This window comes from Leptidea sinapis, chromosome 2 (assembly GCF_905404315.1).
Source record: "Leptidea sinapis chromosome 2, ilLepSina1.1, whole genome shotgun sequence".
NCBI lineage: Eukaryota > Metazoa > Arthropoda > Insecta > Lepidoptera > Pieridae > Leptidea > Leptidea sinapis.
Window position 1 is genome coordinate 16,457,389 of NC_066266.1, and position 19,611 is coordinate 16,476,999.

The window sequence follows — 19,611 nt, forward strand, 5'->3', positions numbered from 1 at the left end:
CTACAGAGCTTGGTATAAAAATATCCATGCCCTGCAGTATCACATCGGCTACTGCAACGGCGCAGGCACTAGGATCATCCGAAGGGAAACAAACCCTGCCCCAAGGGTAGGATGCAAAAAAGGAACGCATCCTATCCCAATCTGCTGACTTGTAGTGCCAAACGCGGCGGGTCGCTGGTGGTCTGCGACGTTGGCGTCGGATAGGCACTATACTCCTGACCAGGCAATGGTCGGACGTTCCGAGAGGGGCGTCGACAAAGACGGCCACCGGTCCTCGACACTAACCTATGCGAAACATAGAGGCACTAGGCCGCTACTTCAAGCCGGTATTCTGTGCGAGTGTGGTAATTAACCCGGACGAGCCTGGCCCGATTGTGCTGACGTCAAAAGACGGCAGCGTGACTCTCCCACTTCTAAAAAGCCCTTAGTCGCCTCTTACGACACCCATGGGTGCTGGGACTCCCCTATTCTTTTTAAGCCCCGGGAAAAGTACAGGGCAATGCTTTTTGGCGACATTAACCTACAGTAAACAATGCTTTTTCAGGTCATAGAGTATAGACTTTTTCAAAGACTCAAAAATTGTGGCTGTATAAATAACAGATAAAAGTAGAGAAGTAAAGTAGTAGTAGTCATCTTAAATAAGAGAATGTACCTCTAGTATAGACACACACACACACACACTAGGGAGTCGAGGCCGGTAGTGTAGAGCGGCGTTCCGTTTGTCGTGACGATTTGTGGGTAATACTCTCCCAATACACATGTCCAAGTGTACCATCAGTTGTATTCCGTTCTGAAGGGACGCGGTACGCTACGCCATGTTGTTTTCAAATGCGCTACAACTTATGGCTTCCTATTATACCTATCGGCACAAATACTACAACACACCTATTATAAATAAACAATTGAAACACGATTTAAATATTTCTAGGGAAAAACTTGGGCAAAAAGTTAGGTTATCTAATTTAACACCACCGCCGCAGTCACAGTCCGAGTCAGTATCAGAACCGCGGCCGACGACGGCCACGCGGTCCGATTCTGCTCTCGTCTTAACTATCAGACTTGAGGTGTTGGTGCAGTTGCTGCTCCAACTTTGTGAGTCCTCACATAATAGTGTCTAGCAATAGCAATGTACTCGATTAATGTAATTGGTGTTGCAACCGTTTTAATCTAAATAAATAAAAACAAAAATAATTCAGTTTAACAATTTTAGTTAAAATTGGTTCAAAAATCATCATTTGATTACACTGTGATGTGAAATAATTGTTTAAAAAACATTAATCAAAAACATCTGCACGATATCCCAGCGGATACTCCATAGGGAGTGTCACTTGCGCTTGCCTCTCCCCAAGAGAAGGTCGCCTTCGATGAAGGCTTAGAGGGCACTTGTCCAAAGCCAACCCCAGGTGACGTTTAGTTGGGTAGGCACTTATGTCTTATGTCCCACATAAACAACAACCAATGACTTAGGCTGCGTTGGTATGCAGGAGCATTCACCACCTCCCCGGTCATCCCGGAGGGTAGCTCAATAAATACGGCCACACTGTCGACACTCGAGACTGTCGTACGGTACGGATCTCTCTGGGACGTCGTAGCGCTGCCCGTGGAATATACAAAGGTGTTCAAATACTTGTTGCAGTTTTCTTTCGATGACCCAATTATAAGTGATCACCAACAAATCAACAATTGTGACATCAGTCAGTGTTTAAAAACAATATCGAGGTCCTTTCCTCGTAATACCTAATGTAAACAACAGAATACTTATATAACTTTATTTCGTATCGCTGTCGTACATGTGCCGCACGATCCTCAGGAACTGTTCAATGTTGCGGCCGGTCTTGGCGGAGATGCCGATCACCTCCAGCCGCCGCCTGATGCTGGGAAGGCTCTCCGCCACTTCCGGCAGGTCCACCTTGTTCACGGCCACGCAGCGCGGCCGCTCCGTCAAGCTCGCGTTGTACTGAGACAGCTCCTCCATCAGCACCTCGTACTGGTGTAGGGGATCATTGGAGCCGTCCAGCAAGAAGATCAGACCCTTGCAGCGTTCCACGTGCTGCAGGAACTGGATACCTGCTCGCATTAATAATATGTATACCAACATTAAAAAAAGAGAAAATTCCAGTATCGCGTAGGTCTTGTACACCTCATCAAAAAAAAAATGGTATTTTATGCAACAGTTGTATAATGAGGGTCAAAAAAATACGAGTGGTGTGGGTTGCGCAACGAAAGACGACAACGCCATGAGTCGTCTGCATACAATATTTTTTCAACTACTAGGTAATTTTAAATAAAAAAAATAAACAAACAAATGTCACAAGTGTTTGAATTACCGCTTTAATGTATTTATTGTATACATACTCAGGTCTGGTGAGTGGTTACATTTTTCCTTTAAGGAATGGCAAGGGTACACCCATACAGCCAACGCGGGAAAATTTAAAATTACAAAATATACCGAGCAGCTATCTTGGCAAATTATAGTAACAAGTTTTTTTTACATATAAGTTGACATTAAAATAATTTGAGGTTTTAAATTTAAATTTTATTATTTAAAGGCAAAGTACCTCAAAACGAGAATTTCATACTTAAGCCCCAATAACAATATACATACATATCTATGACTCAGAAACAAACAATCATATCAATTATAATAATGTTTGCACCAGGGATATAAGGTGTAAGCAGGCGCCAGGGGTGAGGTGGTATATGTACTCAGAAACAAACAATCATATCCATTATTATAATGTTTGCACCAGGGATATAAGGTGTAAGCAGGCGCCAGGGGTGAGGTGGTATATGTACTCAGAAACAAACAATCATATCCATTATTATAATGTTTGCACCAGGGATATAAGGTGTAAGCAGGCGCCAGGGGTGAGGTGGTATATGTACTCAGAAACAAACAATCATATCCATTATTATAATGTTTGCACCAGGGATATAAGGTGTAAGCAGGCGCCAGGGGTGAGGTGGTATATGTACTCAGAAACAAACAATCATATCCATTATTATAATGTTTGCACCAGGGATATAAGGTGTAAGCAGGCGCCAGGGGTGAGGTGGTATATGTACTCAGAAACAAACAATCATATCCATTATTATAATGTTTGCACCAGGGATATAAGGTGTAAGCAGGCGCCAGGGGTGAGGTGGTATATGTACTCAGAAACAAACAATCATATCCATTATAATAATGTTTGCACCAGGGATATAAGGTGTAAGCAGGCGCCAGGGGTGAGGTGGTATATGTACTCAGAAACAAACAATCATATCCATTATTATAATGTTTGCACCAGGGATATAAGGTGTAAGCAGGCGCCAGGGGTGAGGTGGTATATGTACTCAGAAACAAACAATCATATCCATTATTATAATGTTTGCACCAGGGATATAAGGTGTAAGCAGGCGCCAAGGGTGAGGTGGTATATGTACTCAGAAACAAACAATCATATCCATTATTATAATGTTTGCACCAGGGATATAAGGTGTAAGCAGGCGCCAGGGGTGAGGTGGTATATGTACTCAGAAACAAACAATCATATCCATTATTATAATGTTTGCACCAGGGATATAAGGTGTAAGCAGGCGCCAGGGGTGAGGTGGTATATGTACTCAGAAACAAACAATCATATCCATTATTATAATGTTCGCACCAGGGATATAAGGTGTAAGCAGGCGCCAGGGGTGAGGTGGTATATGTACTCAGAAACAAACAATCATATCCATTATTATAATGTTTGCACCAGGGATATAAGGTGTAAGCAGGCGCCAGGGGTGAGGTGGTATATGTACTCAGAAACAAACAATCATATCAATTATACTAATGTTCGCACCAGGGATATAAGGTGTAAGCAGGCGCCAGGGGTGGGGTGGTATATGTACTCAGAAACAAACAATCATATCCATTATTATAATGTTTGCACCAGGGATATAAGGTGTAAGCAGGCGCCAGGGGTGAGGTGGTATATGTACTCAGAAACAAACAATCATATCCATTATTATAATGTTTGCACCAGGGATATAAGGTGTAAGCAGGCGCCAGGGGTGAGGTGGTATATGTACTCAGAAACAAACAATCATATCAATTATAATAATGTTCGCACCAGGGATATAAGGTGTAAGCAGGCGCCAGGGGTGGGGTGGTATATGTACTCAGAAACAAACAATCATATCAATTATAATAATGTTTGCACCAGGGATATAAGGTGTAAGCAGGCGCCAGGGGTGGGGTGGTATATGTACTCAGAAACAAACAATCATATCAATTATAATAATGTTCGCACCAGGGATATAAGGTGTAAGCAGGCGCCAGGGGTGGGGTGGTATATGTACTCAGAAACAAACAATCATATCAATTATAATAATGTTTGCACCAGGGATATAAGGTGTAAGCAGGCGCCAGGGGTGAGGTGGTACTCACCGAGTCCACGGTTCTGGTGGGAGCCAGGGATGAGCCCGGGCAGATCTGCTATGGCCACCTGCTCGTGGTCATCGTAAGGGACCATACCTGCACCATTAATAAATAAAATAGCCTTTATTCAGACAAAATACTTAATCTAATTTTACATGCATTATTATTTAAATTTGACAGTATTTTCCTTTATAAATTATATATATATATAAATTTTTTTAATTAGTTGAATTATTATGGGTTTTATCTGTTTGTCTATTATAGACATAGGCCTCCTCCAACTGCTTTAATCTCGTCCACCCATCTCCTAAATGGTCTACCTCGGTTTCTTTTTCTGTCTCTCGGATACCATTTTATTATAGTTTTACCCCATTTCTCTCGTCCTCTTATAGTATGCCCCGTCCACTTCCATTTAAGTTTCCTTTTTATAACAAAAACATCCTTTGTTTGCGTTTGCTTTTTGATTGCTGATGTTCTTATTTTGTTTGATAATCTTTTCCCCATCATTCTCCTCTCTATAGCGTTTTGGCAGACTTCTAATTTTCGAGCGTGTGCCTTTGTAAGGACCCATGTTTGTCCTATCTCCAGAACCGCAGTGAACAACTTTGGTGACAACGGATCTCCTTGACGAACACCTCTTTGAATTTTTATTACTTCGCCTTCTCATTCTGCTTTTATTAGCTGTGCTACTATTATATAAATTTCTTATAATTTTGATATATGTATTTATTTTCAATTCCCTGAATCTTAAGAGCTTGCCAAATCATTTGATGTTCAAGCGAATCGAAAGCCTTGAAATAATCCACGAAACAGCAGTAAAAGTTCGCATTAAATTCTTTGAGATTTCTCGAAAAGTTTTTGACTACATGTATGTGATCCAATATCGAATACCCGCTCCGAAATGCCGCTTGATCTCTAGGCTGGTTCTCATCGAGCTTTTTGGTTATTCGACCCAAGATAACTTTTGCAAAAATTTTATAAATATTAGACATAAGGCTGATAGGCCTGTAATTGTTGATATCATTTTTGTTCCCTTTCTTGTGTAGTAATATTATTGTCGATTGCCGACTGTCGACCTGCACCATTACTTATTCATTAAAGAGCATTAACTTATAACTTTACATTTATCTTATTATCTTACATTGTTAGTAAGTACTTGTATCCGTTATTTATATTAAGTACATATTTCTTTGAGTTATTTTAATTAAAAGATTAATGTAGTGAATTACATGACTATTAGCAATTAATATTATTTTTATATCTTCATGAAAAATCCTAAATTATTATGTACTACATATAAATAATACAATAAAAAACAAGACATGGTCATTTCGAACAAACGTTAGTAATTGTAGATACTTAACGGCCGTTTTCAATAACCTATCTATCCTTAGTTTAACTTACTAGAGGTAGACAAATCTATCCTTTTACGCTTACTTACATTTCAACAATCAATATTAGACAAAAGTATGGATAGATAAGATCTTGTCATTAAACGGTGATAGCAATGTATCCGTAACTAGAGATACGTTACTGAAAACGGCCGTAAGTTTAAAATTAGTATGTACGGTAGCACTGATAGTACAGTATATTATAATCACATCAAAAATAATATCGGCGCCCTTCGAGAACTACTTACTGTGAGCCTACCGAAACTCTTTAAGAAAAAAGTGATTCACTCGATTGTATGAAACGTGCAGTCATTGACAGATGACGGCTATAATCTTGTTAAAAACGGAGATAGCCGATATCCACTACGTTTTAAGCAACTGTTCGCTTTTAAACTTAGCCGAATTATACTTCGTCGCCAATCGCCATACTGTCATTACTAGTATTTCAAACTTATATCAAATGACTGCATGTTTCATACTAAAGTAAATTTCAATTTTTTCATAGTAAAAGTCAAAAATATTTAATTGACATAAAATCAAAAGATTGCTCGTCAACGTCAATCACAAAAAATACAATCTAGATACATGTTAATTACACAATAGCTTAAATATATACATATTTTTAAAATAATGCAATCCACTAAAACAATACAAGGCTGAACAATAAAATCCATTAAATTTTTTTTTTATGGATTTTATCGTTCACTTAGGCAGTCTCGCCTCTTATTACGTAGTATTTACATCCTCTTTGTGTACTACTTCTTAAAAGGCCGGCCGCGCTTCTGTGATTCCTCAACATTTCCTGTACTCCCGTTTCGTTCCTTAAAAATATGTAGAGGGGGTAGATGAGAGACTCACCGATGTGGGGGTGCAGCGTGGTGAAGGGATGAGGCGCCACGGCAGGCCGCGCGCGACTCACGGCGCGGAGCAGGGAGCTCTTGCCGGCGTTGGGGAACCCCAGCAGCCCCAGGTGGGCCATGGAGCGAACCTCCAGCCAGTACGAGGCCGACTCCCCGCGGGCCCCAAGCTCGGCCACGCCCGGGGCCTGCCGAGTGCGAGAGTTCCAAGTATACAATCCAAAGAACTTGTTTTATCTAAAGCTCTCCAATTAGCTGCGAGGGTAAGCTTCGCGGGGCTGTCGCGGCGACCACTGATTCACAATTGGTGCGCTGATGTGAGAATGTCGTAACGCAATGTATGTATCATAAGCCATCATGGTCCAGTCAGTATTTACATTTTTCACGAGCACTTTCTAGTGTTAGTTTACCTTTACTGACAGATAGGTAATTTTTTCACAATTTCAATTAAGATAACAAAAAATAAGTGTGCAAAAAATTGAAAGCCTTGACTGCTGGGCAGCAGAACAGTAACAACAACATGCGGTCACTCACCTGCTCGGTGGCTGTCAGGAAGAACTTGTTGCCCCGCCCCCCGGCACCTCCCCGCGCCGCTACAAACATGGCGCCCTCATGACTCAGGTCCCCTACGACGCGGCCCCTGTTGTCTCGGACTATCGTACCTGTCATATCAAAGTATTTAAAATTGGTCTTCTCCACATTGCTTAAATTCAAATATTTCAAGTTAATTATTCAAATGAAATGCCTTAAACAATAAGCATAAGAAACAACTCACCGAGAGGTACAGGAACTATGACATGCTCAGCATTTTTACCATGGCATTCCTTGTTGTAGCCCTTCTCTCCATGCTTAGCTGATATCACGGATGTGCAGTGATTGAGACTCTTCTTGGAGTGGCATGCCTGGAGTTAACAGGTGATAACTTTAGGTAGCTCAATACTGGTAATGGTGGAACACAATGAAAATTTGTAAGAATTTAACCCATTTATTGTTGATATAGAACAGTCTTTCTCAAAGGGGGCAATAACACCACTTGTGGAAGTTAAACAGCCCAGAAAAAATTAGGGTCATTGGCCTGGTTAGGGGGGAGCAATGATTGATTTGTAATGTCATGTAGACACTTTTTATTTAAAATTTGAAATGCACCCTGCTTGTAAACTCATCCGTGATTTTACGGATCCATAAAAAAATATGAATAGAATGTGTTTTTGTATGATGGAAACTTTGAAGAATCTCGGATACGAAATTAAAATGTATAAGTGCACAGACACTCTAATTAGTTTATATTTCTGCCCTGTATGATGGTATACAACTGGATATACTTGTATTTCCAGTTTTATACCATCATACTGGAAATAATTGCTTTTCAAAGGGGGTGGTAAAAGAAATAATTTTTATAATCTCTGATATAGAACATCTGCTTTGAACCAGATTATTGTTCAACTATACTACATATGTATGGACTTACAGTTACAACACAGAAGTGGACATAATATAAAACATGTTTTAATTTGTATATGTGTACTATCATTACTTACATACACTTTATTTTTCAATGAAATATAATAGTATCAGTCATCAATTAATTTAAATATTTTTTTTTATTCCAAGACAATAAGTTATTGTTATATTAAGTTCAAGACAGTTCGGCAGATGGTGACATAATGGGGCACATTTGTCATACTCAAAACAGCTAACATTTGAATCTGACCATAAACATATTCAGTAAGAACTTCTTCCGATATTGGTTTGTTTTTAAAAACACAAAATAATCTATATTTAAATAAAATGTGCAACATATACTTATCTGAGTTTACAATAATGGTGTGGTAATAATTAACAATTTAAATGAGGCTTAAAAGCTGGTAACTCTTTTTGTATTAAAGAATATTTCATGCCTTCCAACATAGATAACTTAATACAATATAAGTACATATTGAAACTCATAAATGCTCGGGATGTGGTTGCATTCTCTACTATGCAATAAGTGCAATTTGCAACACCCTCTGGTCTCTGGTACCGGGACATAGCTCTGTTGTAGGTGGGGAATGTGATTATGTTTTATTATAAAGTTAATCTGATGCTAAATTACCAGCCCAACGCACTACAACACTGTGCCACTCAGGACGCTTGAATTTTTTAAGTGGATCTACAATTTCAATCGCCTCTCTAGCCCAGTAAATTCGCTACCTATTATTCTCCTTCAAACCCAAAATACGATTAAAGCTAGCACCAGCTGCTAAGGGGCAAAAAGAGACGCGCGTTATCCAGTGTAAAGAAAAGTTACCCCTTCCTCTGGTCTACTCACTTGAAATATAACATGTCCACCGTGACCTCCATCACCGCCGTCGGGTCCCGCGTGCTCCTTGCACCACGCACTCAAGAACGATATACATCCTTCTCCACCATTACCAGCAACAGTTCGTACTCTACAAGAATCTACGTAATACTGAACATTGTTTCGAATAGACTTTGGTTTCAAACTGCGGAGAGCTTTAGGTTCATATTGCTCCGAGTAATAACGAGTTCGTATATTGGAGGTTACTCTTAGACGATTAAATAATTGTATAAGGCGCATTTTATTAATAAATAAGTATAGATTTATACGATTTTTCTTTATTTCATAATTGTATCTGTATGACTAGGTTATATTTTTGTTATTATTCCAGTGATATGTCATAATTGAAAATATGTCAAAACTCAAAATTGTCACTGTTTACATGTCAATTTCATACTTCATATAGATTCAAAATCATGTACAATTATATTGTATGTAGTTTTTCATATTTTTTTTCGTCTATTAGGATAGGCAAAGGTCAATGACTATATCAATTATTAATATAGTCCCACATAGAGAGACACTGCTATCGTATTTAGCCAGTATAAATAAGTTTTGTAGTAAAGTGGCTCAGCAATCAGCATGTACCTAAAACATATTGGTTCAAGTTTTGAAAACTATAGAATCTAATCTGATTTAATTTCTTTTGACTACCGAAGCAGATAATATGTATGTGGCATTATAACAACGTATATGTATGCAGGTGCAAAAAAGTTTAAGTACTAATATTCTTTATTAAATGATTAAAGTAGGTAGGAGTAGATGAAAAAATATTAATTTACTATACAAATGATTACTAGACATAATACGAAGTGGCCGCTCTAGTAAAAAAATACCTATACCAGAAGTTCCAATCTTCTATAGCCACATAGTTATGGTTGCATACTATTACTATGGGGTAAGACCTCCGGATAGCCCACAGACCGAACAAAACATTGAGCTATTTCAGTTTTAATTGGGATAGTGGTATTTCTCCGAGCGTGCTCTCGAAATCTCAAGCGATTGCCAGTTCCGCGGTCAACTGGAGGGCAAAACCAAATTGATTTTGAAGCTGGGTGTCATAAATAGAGCACGGCAATACTACTTCACATACGCAGGTCTGGCCACATATGGAGTATTGCTGTCATCCCTGGTCTGGCGCACCCCGGTATCAGCTCGATCCAATTGACCGCGTGCAACGCAGAGCAGCTCGAATTGTCGGGGACCCAGTGCTCTTTGAACGGCTCGATCACTTGGCATTGCGTGGAGACGTCTCTTCTTGTCTCCTCTCTATCGCAGTTATCACGGGGAGTGTTCCGAAGAGCTGTTAGGATATCATCCTCACTATCTAGATGTGTGGCGGTCCTCCACAGTGCGGTTTACAAGGAGCTTCCTTGTGCGGTGTTTTGGGACGATACGACATGGGTACCTTCAAAAAAGCGAGTACACCTTCCATAAAGCCCGGCAACGCTCCTCTGATTCCTCTGGTGTTGCAAGAGAATGTGGGCGGCGGTGATCAACAAACATGACAAAATTATTATTATTCTTACCACCCGGAATATAGGATACCGGATATTGATAGCAGCTGTAATTGTACCAAACCGACATTCGGCTAATATCTCCCGCCTGGGTGGGAGATATTAGCTATATATTTATCCAGACTTTACCCCCTAAGTAGGGAGCCCAGGTTTAAAAATAGGTAAAATAATAAAACAAAAATTAAAATTACTGTCACAATTAAGAAATAATTTAATTCAAAACAATATACCTAATAATAAATGTAGGTTTACAACATCACTTCCTTTTCTTCATTGTAGCATTAGGACAAATAAACTGTTTCTTGTCTCTTAATTTAGGTAAAACTATTTTTGGTTTTGTCGTGGCCCAGAATCTACCGTTGTCATTTGACTATTCTGGTTATCCAGATCTTGAGATGTAGAAGCTACCTCTGCTGATTGTCTGAATATTGAAATTGCTTGATCCGACTCCTCCTCAGTCAAAATTGATGGTGAATTGGCTCTAGGCGCCACAGTTTCATTTATGAATACTGATGCTGATGGTGAACACTCTGGTTGACGTTGTACAGTAGATGATGAAGGTAATTTGATCTAGGTCACATCTGGAAGTAGTTCTGCAGCTATTGAGGGCAAAGCAATTGAAGAAACATCTAGCTCTTGAAGTTCACTACTCATTTCTCTGTCTGTTAACGCGGAGCATAAAGACCTTCACCTGTAAAGATGTCGGCTAAAAGCCTGCGACATAATTGTACTAACAAATGGGTATATTGTAGATCTTAACAGATCATTCTGGGTTTTTTAACATCCATCCATTAATGGCTGAATTATATCTAGCCTTGCGAGGTGAATAAATCTAATGGCTTTAAATTAATTCTGCAGGAGGTTGGCTGCAGCAAAGTTGCTCCATTTCATTTTACAAATATTTGTAAAAATTTTGGAATAAGTGACACATATATATTTACGATGAATAAATATTTCTATTAATTTTATGCAAACATTTTTTTCTTTAGTGAGAAATCTTAACCCTTAATAAAAAATTTATACGGGGCCCCGCCAAGGCTCGCTACGCCTCAATTTTTTTTATGAAAATAAGGGACGGGACGAGCAGGACGTTCAGCTGATGGTAATTGATACGTCCTGCCCATTACAATGCGGCTCAGGATTCTTGAAAAACACAAAATATCTGAGCGGCATTACAATTGCACTCGTCACCTTGAGACATAAGATGTTAAGTCTCATTTGCCCAGTAATTTCACTAACTAAGGCGCCCTTCAGACCGAAACACACAAAATAGGCGCCGTTGTGGTACCCATAATCTAGCCTACATCCTGTGCAAGGGAGCCTCCCACTGGTAAGCTATATACCACTGGTTAAGACAAATCTATTAAGATTCACATTATTTGTGCAACACGAAAGTTGCAAATTGATTTCTCGCCTTACATTATTTTTACGTCCAGACTATGGCAGCTGTCAAAACGTCAAAAAAAAATTAGTTCACTATTAGGTAGCCTATTTTTTGAGCAATTCACGCACACGAACACAAAGTGTCTTATAAATCGGGAGTGTTAACTACGTAGCTTGTTACGCACATTAATATTCCTGACCTGTTTTTATTTGTCTAGCAAGAGACACAATCTAGAGTCTAGACGTATAAATTATCTAAGTTCGTCGTAACACACACAAGTTTACTACTTCCCTAATTAATTCATAAATCCGCAATTAGATTTAGACAGCCAGACAGTCATTTTCTCACCTTCAAAATGATAATAATAATATAATAATAAATTTATTTAATTCAGGCAGCATTACCCATATTCTGTTAGTACTAACTTATACTAGGATTAGTAAATAAAGTATTACAAGCATTTATTTAGTATTTTAAAATAGCCAGCTTGTAACACCATTATAATATTATAACATTATTCGGCAAAATTACAATGTTTATGGAATGCTATTGTTACTTAATAAAATAATACAGTCAACTCTAGATATTATTAATAGTTTAACATTTCGAAAAAATCCTGCAAAAATCAATATTGACACTAATTGATAACATTAATAAATTAAATAACTAACATAATTTTACAATTTTTAATGATTAAAATTGGAAAAATCCGTTACACGGATCCTACTTATAATGGGACGTAATTCCAGAAAAACGTTCCAAACCACAATCATGTCGAAAATGAGTTAAGAACACAAAACTGGTCACATCATTCATACTAACAGACTGACAAAAAATGGCAGCTCTACTGTCACTCTTTAAATTAAAACATTACTTAGTAGCCCAACCCACATGTATGAAATACACTAATATTGATAAAACTTTAAACACGAATTCCTTAAAATGTGATGAATGTGGCTTGGAACGGTTTTCAGGAACTACGTCCAATGATACTACTGATAATGAATATATATCTAGTGTGGCTAATAACTACAAGTTGCTCAGTCGATCATTTAATTCTGTTTCAATAAACTCGGAAGAGACGGCTGTGGTTTATCTGCAAAACAAAATTTACACTTTAAAACTGCCTTAACCTTATTGCATTAGTCATCAGCTACCTGCGTCCGAGCGGCATCGCTTTATCGATAACGAGCTATGCGGCATTGTCACATCCCTTTGACGTAATGTTTTATGACTCAGTTCGCACGTTTGTAATGGCCCAACTATAGAGCGCTCTACGCACGCACACATACACGCTAAGCAATCTGTACAAAGGAGCCTCCCACTGGTGAAGTATTACAACTTGTCGCAATAGGTGTAAATATTATTTTATTTCTAATTTATAATATAGCTATATAATAAATATACATTAAATTAGAATGTTTTTAAAAATATAATAATTACATACAATAAAAATAAACGTAATGTAACATACGTTTAAACAAATCTAAACACATACATATTTTACTTTTTATATGTAAGTATCAACCCTAGGTCTTCGCACGAACGGTCTCCTCGCTGAGTGACGCTACAGATCTATTACTGTACTGTGGTACGAGCTTTATTTTAAATAAGGAAAGGTTAAATTAACGTGGGACAAAAACAAATTTCGTAATTATGCTAAATACAAGAATCCAATAGTTATCTATGCAACTGTTGTGTAATGTTTTAATACCCCTTGTATTATATTGAACACGAATGTGGGTTTATTATAGTATCACATGAGTGTTTTAATACCTAATATCAACAGTTGCATACAAGACTATCTACACCTATAATAAGAATCCACTATAAAAGATTCTGAAACAGTTACCTCACTGCTAACATTAAAAAAGCCAGTCATAGTGACCAATAGGTACACCACCCAAACGAGTATTGTAATGAAAACGGATGATGTAATGTTGTACTGAATTTCATTACAACACTCGTTTGGATGATGAAATAGTTATTAGGACATTGGGTGTTTTAATGTTAGCAATAAGCTAACTAAGCTGTTTTAGAATCTTTAATGGAAATAGACTGCTATTTTGAATGGGTGGTAGTTTTTGACGTTCAATAAGTGATTTTGAATCCTGTATTTGAATCACAGACTTGTGTCAAATGAGTCCCTGCTGTTATTGGTGGAGTACGGACCTCGTGAGCGCGGCTGCTTCAGGTGTACGAGCCGGCGGTGGTTGTAGAGCGCGGCCTGGTACGAGAAGGCGGCGCCGCATGGGACGCACGCCAGCGGTCGCTCACCGCTGTGCGTGCGGAGGTGCTCCGACAGGCTCTTCTTAGTCTGAGCGAACAACACACACGGCCGTCAGTAAGTAGCTGTCAATAATCTGAAGCTGTTCCAATATACCCGATAAGTCATTCTTATCGCCTTATATTGGGACGCGTGAATTGCAATTTCCATACAAACTTCTATCGCTGGTAAGCTATAAAAAGATATAAAAGGCATTTGTTTTCTCAAAATTGATTCCTTTAGAATTCTTTTTGATGTCATTTCTAATATACTACTACCGCTTGGGAAACAAATGGCGCTTTGAGAGAAACTCTCCCAGCATTGACTTTTTTTGCACTCTTTTCAATTAAAATATACAATATTGTACAGTCATTGTTATCGCTATAAAATAATCAATCTAGTCCCAGGCTGTCCTATCACTTGGATATTCAGCTGTGGAGTAATAGGATTTACGACAGGTCCATTTTTAAATAAAACATTTAAATTTATTTATAGATAATACCTGAACAGTGGCTGGGACTTTATTATGAAAGTGTATACATTTATGTATACGTCGTCCCATTGACAGACAGCGTGTGCGGATAAGGTGAGTTACCGTCGATAAGTTTATTGGAACAGAAAAGTCAACGATAGTTACGATTTTTGTTTCAAGTAGGCCACAACCGGAGATTGTCTGAATATTGGGAACGGTCGTAACACTACAGGTTTATATTTAATCCTTACTAATATTATAAATGTGAATATAAGTTTGTTTGTGACGCTTTTACGTCGGAGCTGGAATGTTGATGAAATTTGGTACAGCGATAGAGTAGAGTTTGAGAAATGTTATTTCATCCCGGAGAACTCCATGGCTCTCGCGAGATTTGTGAAATACTGAAATTCACGCCGAAGAGCTATAACTATACCAATAGTTGGTTTAGCTTGCCATATCTTCCTCGAAATATGATTCATATAATATGTTGGAAAGGGAGCGAAAACGGGAACCGGAACTGGAATAGGACATGAGATAATCTTCAATTCCAAACTTGCTTATTATTTTTTAAAACCCATTATCTAAGGGGACGAAGTCGCGGACATCCCCTAGTACTATATAAACTTACAGTTTTACCCAAAGGGTTTACAAGTTAGTCCCAGAAATACAAATATAGCTAAATTAGATTTTAAATTAAACGTTAAAGAAACAACGTTAAATTACCTATCAGCATATAAAATATATTTTTTTATAAAAATAAAGGACGAGATTAATAGCTGTTGGTAATTAATACGCCCTACCCATTACAATGCAGTCCCGCTCAGAATTCTTGAAACACTTAAAAATTCTGAGTGGCATTACAATTGCGCTCGTCACCTAGAGACATAAGTATTTTAAGTACGGCACAGAAATAGGCGCCGTTATGGTGCCCATAATCTAGCCGGCTTCCTGTGTAAAGCAGCCGATACTGATGCTTCTAAAGTATGCCGCACTCACCGTGTACTGCTTGCCGCACGCGTCACACACGTGGTCGCGGCGCCGCACCGCGTCTCCGTGCGTCGTGCGCCGGTGTGTCCGCAGCACGGGCTGAGACGAGCACGCCTGCGGACAACATCACTCACATGTCTACATTTATTTCAATGAACAATGTTAATGAGTATGCGAAATCTAATCTAAAGTCTACATTTATATAACTACACTGGTCTTTTTTTCATTTCAAAATACCAATTAGTTTAGATTTTACACACATCTAAAACAAAGTCCAGTGACTTTGTTTTAGACATAGCTCAAATTAGAGCAAAACTGAAGTGGCAGTGGGTAGAGCACATAGCTCGGCGGACAGATGGCCGTTGGGGCAGTAAGGTCCTCGAATGGCGACCACGTACCGGAAGACGTAGTGTTGGTAGGCCCCGCACAAGATGAACTGACGATCTGGTCAAGATCGTCGGAGTACGTTGGATGAGGGCAGCGCAGTACCGATGCAGCAGTGGACGTCTTCCGGCTGATATGATGACACATCTAAAAGTTAGCAGACGCACAGCCGCTGTGTGACGTCACAAGTCCATACTCATTCTTTTATTTCCTTATTTAGTGGTCGTGCTTCATATTTCGGCACAACACAATACTTTCTTATATTTAATTTCTAACAATATTTGCGTAATCTCCTAGTGAACCGGCGCCGGAGCGAGTTAAATACTACGCGAGTGTTGACTTATGACGTCACACGTAGCGAGCACCGGCCAGTTGCAACTCGCGCCATGCGCATATGTATACAATTCCAAATCTCGGAAACTAATTAAAGTATAGAAATAATTTTTAAATAACTTAATAAATCTTGGTATGTCTTGTTCAACTCTCAGATTGTGGCTTCATCTACAGGATCTACATTACAGTTGATAACCTGCTCAACACCAATATTTGAACAAGACAAAGAATAGGCAAAAGGAAAAGGCTCAGCTTCACCTCACATGGAATCATGGATCTATATTTCCATGCAGCGCTGTTTTTCAACCATCCCCTCCTCCCTCAGGTGTTGAGTGCGAGTGGATGTATTATGGCTCCCCGATTTAGGTAATCGCTAAAGCTAACTTTTTTTTATAAATGTAATATTAAAAAAAATGTTCTTATTACCCTTGCAAGTAAGTGTATGTAAGTGTGTGTGTCCGTGAATGTGGGCGTGTGTTCGTGTGTTTATGTCCGCACACAGAAAAAAATCTTAAAAATAACAAATCGTTTTAAATAGAGGTTGTCTCACGAAGTCACAGCCGGGATGAGTACATCGTAGCGGCGTCAGTTTGAGGTGCACGGCGGTATTGTGGTCGTCCAAACGGGACGCGAGCGCGAACCTCTTGTCGCACGAGCCGCACGCGTACCTACAGACAATACGACTGCGTTATACATTTATTTATTTATGGTTCCTTACAGCTAACAAAATATAGACAGTATGTATTAACAGAATAAATTAAACAATAAAACTTTTAACTGAGGAATTTCAAACTTATCTCAAAACCGATTAAATTTTTTTAAATAATATTAATTCTGCGAAATGTAATAATATTAGAAATAGAACTGATATAGTTTAAACTAAAAATACTGAGACTAGAAAATTTTAATCTAACGATCTAAACTATAAACTAACTATAAATGATAAAATGTATACAGCAGACTAAGAAGTTTCTAATATTGAAACACTTTTTACACAAATTTTCTTGCCCCAAATTAAGCCTATACAACGTGAACCAGAAAGGGTATAACATCCCTTCAATGGTACGTTATTTGTGTCATATGCAATAGTATGGTGATGTTTAAGTTTTAATAAATAAATAAAAAAAAAGAAAAACACTTCCCTACGAAATAAAAATATTATTTTTCAATTTCTTTTCTTAGACAACCCTAACTTTTAAAGAGACTGCCAGTTTTAGGCGGGGCCTTTGTTTATAAACAGAATGAGGTCACCTACCTATCGACTTAAACATAAACAATAATCTATGATGTATGAGTATGAACACTACATGAAATGTGGCTTGTGTCTATGTATTTATTCATTCATTTTTTACTTCCTGTTATTGCGAAACAAATAAACAAAATAAGAAATAACATAACATTACACAGTTTCACATCTGTATTCCTGAGTTCCTGTACCCACGTTTCACTATGTTTAATTCCCACGTAATATGGGGCGACCATCTACACTTCTGAACTATGGGCTGCTAGTGAGAAATTTTCTTCGAAAAACTCAATAACTGCCCCATTCCATACGAGGATGGTCAAAGATATCCATATTTGACAAAAAATATCCTTGAAGAACAATTTCTTAATAGGAGTCTATTAGAATTATCTTTATTGGATAAAACATTTTTGAAATAAAATGTCAAGTCTCATTTGCCCAGTAATAACAACAGCTACAGTGCCATTCAGACCAAACCATAATAATGCTTACACATTTTTGCTTCACGGCAGAAAAAGGTGCCGTTGTGGTACCCATAATCTACAATTACAAATTTGTAATTATTTTCAATGTAACTTGAAGAAAACTTCAAATGGTTCTACATTGAAGTGCTTACGTAATAACTAATCAAAACAGTGAACTCATTTAATTTCAAACATAATAAACAAATCTTGAATTAAAAATGGTGCAGTGTGTAGGGTGCCTTTAGAATAGACATTTAGAAACACACAGAGCAGTAAATATCGTGTTTCAAAGCACAATTCAAAGAGTATTAACGCAGACAGGCCGATCTTTTCAACCTAACATATTTAAATAAACACAAAATGTAAAAACACAGTTACAATTACACTAGTTTTTATCTTTTAAACGTGTTTTATTTAAATGTAACACTCGCGGAAATCAGAGTAAATCATAGTTTCATAATTAGATTAGAATTAACTATCTTTATTGGGTAATATATAACTACAGTAAATACAAATTTAGAAGTATTTTCAATGTCAGCTAAAGCAAATGCACATACAAAATAACTTTGTCTTCATGGCAAAATGAGAACACAAATTGCTGTAATGAATAGTAGGCATTTTAATATTATCTGATATTATGTCACATCTACGTTTTTCATCTGTTTTAGGTCAAAGAGAGTTCAAAAAAACAGCTGAATAGGGTTGTGGGAATCATAGTTTTTGCGAAAACTTAGCACATTAAATATTGTATTAAAATATAATGCTAATTCATTTCTGACTTCACATAGTCATTAGAGATGACCTAAGGAATGTCTGGTTCAAAGCAAAGAAACTAAATGGGTATACTATATACCCATTTAGTTTCACCTTGTATATAGCCTGTGTTATGGGTTGCAAGACAACTATATATTTAATACAATATACTTACTTAAACATACATAAATACATAGAAACATACATAAATACATTTAAGCATCCATGACTTGGAAACAAACATCCATATTCATCATATAAATGCTTGCACCATTGGGATTTGAACCCTATTCTAATTCTAATGAATTTGAAAAATATTTCACGTGTATTCCAGTAGTTTTAACTAGCTGTGTTAGTCTTCCATGCTACCTCGTCTACGTCAACCTCGATGCACTTGATATAAGTGGCAAATTATCATTTGATTCATTTGTAACAATGGGGTTGCACAGGGCTCAATATTAGGGCCATTTCATTTGTATCTTCATTTGTATATTAACGATCTACCTTACTTTGTAGGAAATAATCATGATATAGTACTGTATGCAGATGACACTTCTTTGATCTCAAGTTAAACTGACAAGTTGATAACGATGTAAGCCTAGCTCTTTCTAAAGCTGTCCATAAGTTTATTGCAAACAATTTATTATTGAATGCAAAACAAACTAAATGTGTAAGATATGTTATACCTAATGTGAAAGAGGTACTAAAAACAGTGGTAAAAATTAAAGATTACAATAGAGAGGTAGTCCCAGATACCGTCATTCTGGGTAGAACACTAAATTATAAATTTCAATGGGGACCTCATATAAGCAAGTTG

At 37.7% G+C, this 19,611-nt stretch overlaps 2 protein-coding genes across 2 annotated transcripts in view; both read right to left on the reverse strand.

Annotated features, from left to right (window-relative positions):
* Positions 1 to 1,755: 1,755 nt before the first annotated feature.
* Positions 1,756 to 9,335, reverse strand: LOC126977246 (mitochondrial ribosome-associated GTPase 2). Its single transcript, XM_050825983.1, has 6 exons — positions 8,962 to 9,335; positions 7,429 to 7,555; positions 7,188 to 7,315; positions 6,655 to 6,841; positions 4,415 to 4,501; positions 1,756 to 2,067 (listed from the first exon to the last, which is right to left on the reverse strand). Exons 1-6 carry the CDS (start codon positions 9,229 to 9,231, stop codon positions 1,769 to 1,771), a joined length of 1,098 nt encoding a protein of 365 aa, XP_050681940.1. The 5' UTR covers positions 9,232 to 9,335; the 3' UTR covers positions 1,756 to 1,768.
* Positions 9,336 to 10,689: 1,354 nt separating this feature from the next.
* LOC126977054 (oocyte zinc finger protein XlCOF6-like) overlaps positions 10,690 to 19,611 on the reverse strand; it is a 30,862-nt gene continuing 21,940 nt past the window's right edge. Inside the window, exons 12-15 of the mRNA XM_050825725.1 lie at positions 16,885 to 17,002; positions 15,627 to 15,731; positions 14,065 to 14,209; positions 10,690 to 12,988 (exon numbers count right to left, since the gene is read on the reverse strand). Coding sequence (XP_050681682.1) covers positions 12,945 to 12,988; positions 14,065 to 14,209; positions 15,627 to 15,731; positions 16,885 to 17,002 — 412 coding nt within the window. The 3' untranslated portion in view covers positions 10,690 to 12,944. The remainder of the gene's footprint in view (positions 12,989 to 14,064; positions 14,210 to 15,626; positions 15,732 to 16,884; positions 17,003 to 19,611) is intronic.